The 12,639-nt window shown below is 36.2% G+C and overlaps 1 protein-coding gene across 1 annotated transcript in view; it reads right to left on the bottom strand.

Annotated features, from left to right (window-relative positions):
- The window catches only part of LOC127548396 (two pore channel protein 2-like), a 50,007-nt gene extending 37,874 nt beyond the window's left edge, over positions 1-12,133 (bottom strand). The window contains exons 1-2 of the mRNA XM_051975796.1: positions 9,892-12,133; positions 4,303-4,385 (exon numbers count right to left, since the gene is read on the bottom strand). Coding sequence (XP_051831756.1) covers positions 4,303-4,385; positions 9,892-9,996 — 188 coding nt within the window. The 5' untranslated portion in view covers positions 9,997-12,133. The remainder of the gene's footprint in view (positions 1-4,302; positions 4,386-9,891) is intronic.
- Positions 12,134-12,639: the final 506 nt, after the last annotated feature.

Raw genomic sequence — 12,639 nt, 5'->3', positions numbered from 1 at the left:
TATGTCACATGGTATTTTTCTTACTCATGATTAGTTTCTTTTTCACTTAAAAATACTTTATTAGTATTAACAGTTAAATTATAGTATGTAATAATTAAGGATTGTCCATCATGATCTCATTTGATAATCACAAGAATCATTTTACTAATAAAGAAATTGAAACTGAGAAAGGTTAAGTAAGACAGAGGACTTTCAGACTCAAAGTCCAATACTGTTTTCATTTATTATCTAACTAGTTTTGCTTGTGGTCATCAAAACCCGATGTGCCCACTTGTACTCAAAAGCCAAATTGTTAATAGCTATCCATAAAAACTGAGCAAAGAGAAGATAAATGAGATTATTTTTCATTATAAAGCATTGTTGAATTAGAACATGAAGTCCTGGAGGGAACTGCTAGACTGTCATTTTTCATCTTTGTACGAAAAAAAATATCTTTGTCATTATTTTCCCCAGTGACTTACACACACACAGTAATAAAGATTTGTTAGATATGTTTAATAAAGATCTGTTGGATTTTACCCTATTAATAAATATTAACCAGAGAGTTCTGTGGAGGTCAATGAACTTTAAAAAAAAAAAAACAACACTCTAGTTAACACTCTTCATCTTTTGACTTCTTATTCATCTTTTAAAGCTCAACTCCAACACTAATTCCTCTATAAGGGAAGACCTGAACTCCCTAAGGCTTCCCTTTCAGAATTCACCTAACACTTTATTCTGCACCTCCCTAATGCTTTTATACTTCAGTGTTGCATCTTACAAGTATCTTTATTTAAGTTTCCTTAAGTCTTTAAGTCTTATCTAAATTTTGTTTCCCTCATTCTGATACATGCTTAATTCAATTTTTGTTAAAACTGAAAAGAATATGGTGATAAGTAATCATCAGAGACAAAAGTTAAATTTTTAATATCTACAATTAACCAATCCAGAAGCATTTATAACAACTTACCACATTCTAAAGATTAGGCTAAGGTGCTGGGAATACAAAAGTAAAACAGTCTCTGCCCTTCAGAAGTTAACATTCTATTAGAGGGATGTGATATGTCCACAGTTATGTAAACATAAGGTATATGCTCTCTTCAAAAGTCATAGTGGTTATGGATAAGGGTAATATAGACTAATATCTACAGGAATTGGGAGGGGTCTACTGAAAGAAATGGTTCTTTAACTAAGCTAAAGGTTCTAAGAGGTATAGGATACAAAAAAGGGCATTCCATTTTTGGAGGCAGGAATTACAATATAGTATTCTGGGAATGACAAACATAAAATATATAAGGGGGAATAATGTGTAATCAGCCAGAAAAAAAAATCTGGAAAATAAACTAGAAGTTAAGGAGGTAACCATCCATTAAGAAATAGCTGAATAAATTATGATTTATAAATTTAATGAAATATTGTTGCATCATAAGCAATGGTAAAATGGATAGTTTCAAAGAAACCATAGAAAGACCTATGTAAAATGATCAGAATTAGGAGAACAATGATAATATTACAAAGAAAAGCAACAGATCAATACAATGACAGATCACAATTCCCTGAGCAAGAAGTGATGGATTCAAGGTACAGAACAAGACATACATTTTTGAATATGGCCAATGATATGACTTTGCTTGACTATATATATCTGTTACAAGGATTTTCTACATATTTTATTGTTGTTGTTGCTCAATATGGGAAGAGGAAAAGTAGAGGGAAAGAAAAGAAGTGCTTGTTTCTTGAAAAAACATTTTTCAAAGATAAGTTGGAACCAAATTACAATAGACTTTTAATACCAAACTAAGTTGTTTATATTTTAATTTAATTAGGGAACTACTGAAGCTTCTTGAGCAGAGTTTTATTGCAGTATAATTTAAGTATATTACATTTAAATTTGGCAGTCTGTGTAGAATAGAATAGAGAGGGGGAAAGCCTGGATGTTGGGAGACCAATTAAGAAAATTATTGAAAAAGTCTATACAAGATGTGCCAAGGGCCTGGTTATATTATGATGTAAAGAGGGAAATGGGACTGAAGTGAGAGATATTGAGGAGGTAGAATCAATAAAAGTCAGTAAAAATGTCTACTGAGTAGCTAAATGAAAATGAAGAGTCAAAGATGATTCCTGGATTGTGATGACTGAGAGAATGGTAGTGCTCTGAGCAGAAACAGGGAAATTAGGAGGAAGGAAAGGTTTAGGGGGAAAGATAACGAGTTCTATTTTAAACATGCTAAATTGAGGTACCTATGAAACATAGCAGTGGAGATGTCAAAGAGGCTGTTGAGGCAGAATTAGAACTTATAGAATATATATATATTTAGAAGTCAGTTACCTAGAGATGACAATTGAATCCAAGTAAACTATAGAGATCATTAAGAGAAGAATAGAGGGAAAGAGAAGGAGGCCTATGGAAGAGATCTGGGATATCCCCATGGTTTGGGGCTTTGATGACCGAGGAGAGGTCAAACAGGTGGAAAAACTAAAAGACAGCAAAGTCACAAAAATCCAGTGAGGAGAGAGTATCTAAGAGAGGGTGATCAACAAGATCAAATGCTGTAGAGAGCTCAAGAAGGATAAGAACTAAGAAAATACTATCAGATTTAGCAGTTAAGAGACTATCCCTAACTTTAGCAAGAACAATGTGGTACAGGACTCAGTGACTTGTAGTCAGGAAGATTTAAGTTCAAGTAAGTCAGGCTATAAACTGTATTAAACATCTACTATTATCCAAATTCTCTTATTTGCTGCCCCTTGGACTTTATCATCTCTTTACCCACCTCCACCTTCATTCCTTCACAAACTCCTTTTAAGCTTTCTTTTATGGGTTATCTTTCTTTTTTAGAATGTAGTCTCTTAAAGAGCATGGGGTTGTCTCTCTTCTTTTATTCCAGGATTTAACATTTAATAAATGTACATGGTAAACATTTAATAAATGCTTCCCAACTGACTGACTAGAAATAATGAAACAAATGGGTAGGAAGGTGGTCTAGTAGAACCTGATTTTAAACTATACAAAATAGTAATTATCAAAATAATTTAGTACTGATGGGGCTATGAAAAAACAGGGCATATTAATGTATTGTTGATAGAGCTGTGAATTGGATCCAACTATTTTGGAAAGGAATTTGGAACTATTCCTAACTATGCACAGGCTTTTACCAGAAATACAATTACTAGGCTTATGACCTTAAAAAGATCAAAGAAAGAGAGAAAAGTCCTATAAATACAAAAACATTTATAGCAACTCTTTTGTGGTGATAAAGATTTGGAAACTAAGAGTATGCCCATCATTTGAGGAATGACTGAACAAATTACGGTTTATAATTATGATAAATATGATTGTGTTATAAAAGAATGTTTCAGAGAAACTTGAAAAAACTTGAATTAAGAGGCACTGGAATTAAGAAGAGTTGGAGAAGGTTTTCTATAGAAGGAAAGATTTTAATTGGGACTTACAGGAAGTCAAGGAGGTCAGCAGTTGGAGTAGAAGGAAAAAAACATTCCAAGCATGGGAGAGAGCCAGAGAAAACACATGAAACTGAGAGATGGAGTGTCCTGTTCAAGGAACAGCTGTGAGACTAGTGTCACTATCAAAGAGTAGGTGGTGGAGAATACAGTATAAAAGGACATATATAGTCTCTTCTGAAAATATTTTTAAACCACATTCCAAGTGATGACTAAATTAGTATATGAAGATTTTTTTAATTTTTGTTTTTGTTTTTAGATTTTCCTTTCTGTGATTTAATAAACATCATTCTGTGCTATTAAGGTTTTGGTACATTACAGTAAAATTGGAAAAGGAAGATAAAGTCCTTTAAAAGCTGACTCCTACCTACTTGTCCAGATTTATTTCATTTATTCTTCATCAAATACACTTCATTCCTGTCAAACAAATTATTCCCTACGATCAATATTCCATCTTTTATTTTAATGTCTTTGCACAAGCCATCTCCCCATGCCGAATGTTCATCTCCACCTCTTAGAATCCATAGTTTCCTTCAAGAATGGGTCTAGCCCCACTTCTCATGGGAGATCATTTCTGATCCTCTCAGTTCAAAACTAGTATCTCTCTCCCTCTTCAAATTACCTTGTATTTACTTATCTCTACAAATCTATTTTTTGAATAGACTGTAAGTACCTTGAGAATAGGAAATGCTTGATTTTTTTTATATCCTCAAATGCCATATTTGATATTTAATAATACAATAATATTTGTTGAAATGATAAATGAAAATTCATGAAAACTATAAAAGAAAAAGGTTTTGGATAAAATATAGACATATTTATAGGTGTATACATTAAAATATATAGGTAAAAATACATTACCTGATAGCTTGAGGTGAGGTTTCAAATGGAATGTTTCTATTATATTGGGCATCATATACATAGGCAGCAGCCAGCAAGAGGTCCTAAAGATTTCAAAACAATATAAATGAGATTGTCTTAACACTGAAAATAGAGAATGTATTTCCTAGTGACTTCTTCCAGTATTTGTTACACTTTCAGTCATACCCTGACTTAGTAGTAGAATACTTTTTGTTCTTCATTGCCATTTCTGGCTCTCCCTCTACCATCATCCCTCAGTAACTCCTCCTTCTTTAAAGTTCATTAGATCCACACTTTATTACCCAATCAAGATTTTGGTAGCTATTGTCTCCAGGATGCTCTTCTTCCTTTTTCAATGAGTTCAGTCCGCTCAATCTTTCTCTCCTTAACTCCTGCTCTGATACTAAAGGACTTCAGCGCTCATATTGACACTCCCTCAAGTACTCTAAATTCCCAGTTTCTTAAGATACTCATTTCTCATAACCACAGCTACATAGAGAAATAGTAATATTCTTAATCATCATCATTTGCTTCTTCCATTTATTGCTTCCCCATTCATCTTCAAGAACTTTGAAATTCCTTTACCTGATCATAATCTATTGTCATTACATCTCTTCCTCTGCTTTGCAACTCCAAACCCTGACTTTTGTCCTCATCACAACTTCTAATCCTCAACTCCTCAGTTCTTTTGAAAACTATCATTATCTACACTTTCTTTCTTTCCCTATCTTGCCCTCTTGGTAAACCAGTTCAATTCTCAATGATTCTCTTCTCTCCTTTTATCCTATTAAAGATCTTTTCCTGTCAAACTCCACTCTTCACTTATTTCCTACTATCCACTACCTTTGCTCCTGCTTATATGCTGTTGAATGAAGCTAAAGCATGAAAGAATGTTGGATGGATCTACTAATTTATGTTATATCTCAATTGGGCTTTCACAATTTCATAGCAAGTAATCTTTTTATACTTCCCTAACTTTATACTTCTCACTAACAGGAGGGGATTGGTTGCTGGGGTAGAAATGATGAGAACCTTGGGAGGAAATGACCAACTTGTAATAGAGAAGAACAAGAAATCTGGTTATAAGTGCCTGAATAACAAGCACTCTAGGTTTGGGGAAAGTACATTCCATGTAAAGATAAGTTAGATTCCATGGAATAAAATCATAAAGGGTAAATAAACTCAGTAGAGAAGATAAACTATCAAGAATAAAATTTCAAATACATGAAGGGAAACAATTCTAATTGGGAAAAATGGGAATGTCCTAAAAGACCAATGTGGATATACAAAGAATTCATCAACCAGCTTAGATTTTTTTAAAGTAATATACAGATTCTAGCAAATTAATGTAACAGAAAATGAACAGAAGGCCATGATGATATAGCCCTGTTTAAAAAAAAAAAAGTGTCAAAAATAAATAAATAAACAAATAATTAAATGGATAAATGAATAAATGAATGAAATAATGTCAGAATGAGCTGAGACTGGCAAAGTTAAGAATAACAATACAAAAGGATTCTTTAAACCCACAATGGGACCCAAGAAAGGAACATTAAAGAGAGGTCTTCTGCTTTGGGTGAATGAGAAGATGATAATAACAGAAAGAAATCTGAACAGTACCACAATTATTTTGCTTGTGTTCTCTTTGCTATGCAGAATGGCCTTAACACTGGAAATGACAGAACAAAAACAATTAACAAAGACTTGATGCAAGAAGCTACAAAGAACACCAAGTTTCCCCTGATGAATTCAGGTAATTCATGCCCAGATACTGAAAGGACTGCCAGATATGACTTCTGAATTAATGACCTGAATGAAGAATGCAATAGATATGATTTATTTGAATTTTAGCAAAACACTTGGTAAATTTTCTCAAGTTTCTTTTATTATTTCTTGAACAAGACACTATCTTTTGCCTCCATGCATTTTTACTGGCTATGCTTATGTCTGAAATCCTCTCTTCATCTATCACCTTCAAGTACCAGCTAAAATTCCATGTTTTACAAGAAACCTTGATTGATCTTCTTTAATACTAGTCCTTTCCTTCTGTTGATTTTCTCTAATTTATTCTGCACTTGTCATTTTTGTACATAATTATTTGCATGTTGGGTCTCCCATTAGACTGAGCTTCTTGAGATCATCCCATTCACATTCATAATGAGGAATACTGTGTATTTTTTGCCATTCTATTTTTCCTCTCTTTAATGATCTCCTTGAAAGCAGAAATTGCATTTTATCTTTCTTGGTATTCCCAGCACTTAGCAAAATGTATCTAATAGGTGTTTAGTAAATGTTGATTAACTGACTTGTACAGAAAATTGGGATGGGAACTAGATGATAATATAATTAGATGGGTTCAAAATTTATTTAATGTCTAGACTGAAGGGGTAGTAGTTAATCCAATATCAATGTGACAAAGGTCTATAGTAAAGTACACTGTGCTTTTGTTTTAATCAGTTACTTGAATAAAGGCACAAATGGCATACTCATCATATTTGCAGATGATACAAGTTTAGGAAGCTAACACAGAGGATAGCAGAATAAAACCAAAAGGAACATGAAAGGCTAAAGCAGCAGGCTAAATCTGCCAATATTCAATAAGGAAAATGAAAATTCTTATATTTTAGTTTTTAAAAGTTATATGTATAAGGTAATGGTCAGATTTCTAGTCTAAGCAAGCTCTGGGGATTTCAATGAGTTGCAAACTCAACATGATTCAGCAATACAATGTGATGACTTAGCAAAAAGCTTATGTGATCATGAGCATAGCTTCCACAACATACCTGCATCTAACTTCACAGGGATATCATTTCTTTTTGAATACTGTAATTTAAGGATGTTAACCAGCTGAAAAGTGTCCAGAGGAGAGGAACCATGTGGTGACTGGCCTTCTAAGTGCAAGTTGAACACTATGTATATCTTATACCAACTATCTGCTACAATAATTGGTTGTTGATTTGAATAAAAGACTTTTTTCCATTCCTTGTAAAATTATGCCAATATGAGGCTGAAGTGAACACATGATAGCTGTTGTATGCACAGGAGTCTGCACAGGAGAAAGTACTTGACTACATACAACGGCATACCAGCTCCTTTAATGACTTAATTGGTAACCTTCCTGAGTCAAGTTCACTATTATGTTGGTAAAAAAAGGAACTTCTTTAAGAAAAAATCAGCTGATGTTTAAGGTGCAAATGCTTGTTTTCCCCCAATGCCACTGAAAAACACTGGAAGGCTGGGAAGAAAATGAAACAAAGGTCAGATTGGAGATGAAAGGTACTGATGTAATTGATTGTCTTCAACTTTCTCAGCATTTCTGACTCTAACAATTCTGAAACAATCCCCTTATATGTTACAGAAACTAAACCTTGTGCCTTTTAGTCACAGAATTCTTAAAACTCTTAGTTAAAAATCACAGTATTTTAGAGTCTTAAAGATTATTTAGTCCAACCCCTCTCGTTTTACAAAGGAAAAAACTGAAATTCAAAGAGATAAAGTCCCTTACATAAAATTCAGGCAAGAAACCAGGTCTCCCCACCTCCTATCAAGCGTTCTTGCCACTACATGACACTTCACCTCTTTACCAAATTTCCCTTTGGAAACAACTACATTCTTTTCCTTTCTCCCCACTTCCAGTCCAAGAAGAACTTCAAGCTCACCAACAATCATGGCAGAAGAACATGGCACAGGTATGAACTGGCCAAATCACCTGTTTAATTCACTTCAGAATTATATAGCAGTCAAATGTATCAGAGATGTCCTAGGAAGGACAGACAGATCTACAGCAGTCAAGAGTTTGGAAGAATAAAAGAAAGTAAAAGCAGTGTGGTATAGTGGACAAAACAGCAGCTTGGACATCAGGAACCCCCAAATTTACATCCTCTTATTTACTGAATGACTTAATAATTAGTAAGCTAATTCATGCTTCTCTTCCATGTCTCCTCATGTGTAAAATGAAGGGGTTGGACTAGTTGATAAGGTCTTTCAGTTCCAAGTTTATAATTTTGTCTTCTCGCTAAGTGCTGGGACTGCAGTCAGGAAGACCTGAGTTCAAATCTAGTCTCAGCCACTTAATTAGCTATATGAACCTGTGTAAGTGACTTGACCTCTGTCTGCTTTAATCCATGGAAGAAGTAAATGGAAAACCACTCTAGAAAAAAAAAATGCCAAGAAAATTTAATGGAAAACAAAGAAGTGAACACAACTAACAGCAACAGATAAATGAAATGGTTATGTAGAAGCTATGAATCTTGGGGGAAAGAAGGAACAACACAAAAACATCCAAAGAGAAGAGGAAAAGGCCCAAACTAGAGGCCACATTCTAGGAAATCCCCTCTTCTTTTCTTTTAAATAGGAGAAGGAAAAATGGGAAGAATGTTTGATTTGATTCCTAAGGGTCTATAGGTCAAGGTAAGCTTGGCATTTACAATGGAAGCATAAATTACCATCCCTTCTCTAGATGGAGGAGATGAATAAACACACACACACACACACACACACACAACACGCATAATGTTTTCTTTGAAATCATAATCTATAAACTACTCTTGGACTTAGCTGCAATCCTAACCATGTTGTCCTGTTATTTCCACTTCTGGTTTTGATAATCACAGGATAAAGAGTGCAAGAAGCAGGGATGTGGATTCAACTGCAGTGACATGAGCTAACAGAAAGTGAGCAGGAATAACATTTCAAAACTGAGAACAGGACAAATATTCCCAGAATACTCCAAGAGTAGACTAAATTCTCAATTTATAGTATGGGTTTCCAAGTCACTCTTCCTCATTTCAAACAGCAGGGTTCCACTTGGAATTAATAAAAGCATGCTTAAAATATAGGGTGTGAGATGATGGGATGAAGAACGGAAATGGCATAGAGGCAGAGGAAGCATTTACCTTTGTCAAAGCAACTTGTCTCTGAATCCAGAGGATTTAGAGCTGGATGGAACCTACAAAGAACAATTTGTCTAATACCTTATGATTTTACTTGTAGGGAAACTAAGTCCCATAAAGAAGCCACATCTCCAGGTAGTAAGATGCTGAATGTCTTGTGCCTTACTGCGGTGGTTGAACAATATGGACTAAGGTTTACAACCGTTAACTTGGAACTTGATCTCTCTTTCCTTTAAAGCCTCTGTAACAGTCCCAATTAACTCCAAGCCCTTAGAAGCATGTAATCACTGTTTTGAATTTATACTAAATCTTTTGAAGAGTAAAGGCTCAAAACAGAAGAGTCCAGCTATCCTATATAAACCTTTGGAAACATGTTTTTTGAGATCTGAATAGAAAATAAAAGAAAGGATTAGGCAAAAGGAAAGATCAAGCCTGCGAAAAGTATTGGAGAGCATAGGGTGCTAAGCCCTTTGCTTCTTTCACCTTATCTTCCTAAAGAGAGCAGTGTAAGATGATTATTAGAATTGCAAGAGAATGCCTTAACAACCTCTGTTTCTCTACAGACAGAGGAGGAAGGGGAGGGGTACCGAGGAAACGTAAGCGTCCTCCAGTCCGTAGGTTGGTATACACAGGGGGGGCCGCCAGAGCTGCGATCCCCACCCCAACCCACCCCACCTATTTCCTGCGTCGCCTTTACCTCTTCTGTGGGCAGCTCTAGCTGCGGGCTAATCTTGGCTGAGCTACCCTCCTCGGGTAGGGGGGCCTCGTTACCCGCTTCCAATTCTTCCACGGTGCCAGACATCTTAAGAAATTCCGTGCTGCTGCAGCCAGACCGAAGTGGACACCTTCCGCCACTGAGGCAGGCTGTCTAGAATCTGGGGAATTAAGGAAAATGCAGCAAACTGGACAGTGGCCCAAGGTGCTTGCAGCTAACTGAGCCTGTTGAAAGGTGCTCCTGGGCTCATTGCCTCGATTTGGTTCGAAGGGCTAATCCTTCTCTGCAGCCCGGGAACACTGAATCCGGCTGAAAAACTGAGGGGTGGCTAGAGCATGCTGACAACAGGAGATTTAATCTTCGTTTCACGTGACTCGAGAGGCAGTGGGAACAATTCAGCTGCAATCCTTGGAAGGGAGTGGAAATTCCAGCAGCTCCAGATGCGTGTGGACAGACCTACAGACCGACTCTCCCCCAAAACGGGCCTCTCGCTTGGCTCCCCCCAGCTCTGGCCCCTTTCCTTCTCTTGTCCTGACCTAGGCTGGACTGGAGTCTGTTTGCTTGGAAAGAGAGAGGTCGCGCGCAGTCTGAGCAGAAAGGGAGCCCACCCAAATTGGGTGCTGGGAGTGGCTGGAGGCTGACCTACCCGACCTATCCTGGGAGCCACTACGGCAGCGATCCTTCGGAAAGGTCTTTCAAACAGCAGCTTACTTTGGCTTTATCCAAAATAGGCCAGAGAAATTGTTCCTAATCCAAAGACACTCCAGAAGGACTACTGGAGCTCCGGAGGAGGTAGTTGCCGCTTTATATTCCCAGCAAAATTCGTTCTCTTTAGGGTTTAGGGAATGGACAATGAAAAGGAATTTACAAAGAGCAAGGAAAACTGGGGAACTTTTTATATGGTTATATCTGGTGAAATAGTAGTGCTTGGTTCCCTGGTGTGGTATGCCTGTTTGTTACTGGCATTAGGGACACTCTTCGGTGCCCTTTAGACAAAAACAAAGGAACAACAACAAAATCATATATCTCAGCTTTAGAACCAATGATCCACATTGATTAATAAGACTCTGAAAAAACAATAATCATTCCTTCCCCAAAGCTGCCCCAGGTCAAGAGTTCCAAACCACATCAGCTGTCAAGTGATGGACTGCTTGCCCTCCATCAAGTCCTGAGATGCTCGGCCAAGGATTAGATTGGCTATCAATATAGGAGAGACTAGAAGCTATAAAAAGCAGGTTTTTCCAAAGTATTGAAGGTAACCAAGCAGCCTTAGCCACTATTTGTAGAGCAATTAAAGAATTTGCAAAGTGATTTCATTTGCAATTCAGTTGTGCTTAACTCTTTTTGACACCATTTGGATTCTTCTTCTTCTTTTTTTAATTTAGTTGCATTTTATTTTTCCAAATACATACAAAGATAGTTTTCAACATTCACCTTTGCAAAACCTTGTGTTTCAAATTTTTCTCCCTCCCTCCACACCATCCCTCCCATAGACAGCAAGCAATCCAATATATGTTAAACATGTGCAGTTCTTCTAAACATATTTCCATATTCAGCATACTGCACCAAAAAAAAAAAAAAATCAGATCAGAAGGAAAAAAAATACAAGAAAGAAAAAAAAGACAGGTGAAAATACTATTCTTTGATCCACATTCAGTCTCTCTCTAGATTCAGATGATTCTATCCCAAGTCTACTGGAATTACTTCGAATTACCTCATTATGGAAAAGAGGCAAGTCCATCACAGTTGATCTTCACATAATCTTGTTGTTACTGTGTACAATGTCCTCTTGGTTTTGTTCACTTCACTTAGCATTAGTTTATATAAGTTTTTCCAGGCTTTTCTAAAATCAGCCTGCTTGTCATTTCTTATAGAACAATATTCATATACCATAACTTATTCAACCATTCCCTAACTAAAAGACATCCACTAAATTTCCAGTTCCTTGCTACTACAAAAAGGACTACTACAAACATTTTTGCACATGTGGGTGCTTTCCCTTCTTTTATGACCTCTTTGGAATCCAGACCCAGTAATGACACTGTAATCAAAGAGTCACACATGGTTTTATAGTCCTTGGGCATAGTTCCCAATTGCTCTCCATTTGGCTTCTTAGCAAAGACACTGGAGTGGTTTGCCATTTCCTTCTCCAGTTCATTTTACAAAACTCAGGAGGATTAGTCTTCCTGATTCCAAGTCCAATCCTCTAACTACTGTACCACCTAGCTGCCCATTTAATCCAATTGTTTTCAAATTGCCTTCAACAATTAGTAGAGAGTGGGATTTGTGCTGCTTTCCCCCAGCATATTTCAAGCTTTAACTGAAATTAGATTTTACTCGTTAGAGTTGTATATTAAGTTATTAGTAATAGTAACATATGTAAGAAAAGCATTATAGTGAAATGGCCAGTCTTGGAGTTAAGGAGACCTGCTTCTGACATTTACAAGCTGACTACAGGCACTTCTCAATGTTCCAGATAACCCTCTAAGATTATGTATGAATAATAGAATTATAGAAGTGGAAAGAGATTTCACACTGGGAGTTTTCCACAACAGGAGATTACCAGACCAATGAAACCAGAGGGCTAGACCAAATACACATGTGTATGTAAAATACCCAACAGAATCATAGCAAGCTTCCATGAAGAAATGTAGATTTGTGCAAATTTTGGTCAGAAAAATTCCTGTTATATAGAATGTATTATGAAAGACCTGTTTTCTAGAAGTCTGA

The sequence above is a fragment of the Antechinus flavipes genome, chromosome 2, assembly GCF_016432865.1.
Source record: "Antechinus flavipes isolate AdamAnt ecotype Samford, QLD, Australia chromosome 2, AdamAnt_v2, whole genome shotgun sequence".
Lineage (NCBI taxonomy): Eukaryota > Metazoa > Chordata > Mammalia > Dasyuromorphia > Dasyuridae > Antechinus > Antechinus flavipes.
Note: the sequence above shows the minus strand (reverse complement) of the source record. Positions and strands in the feature narration are given on the sequence as shown.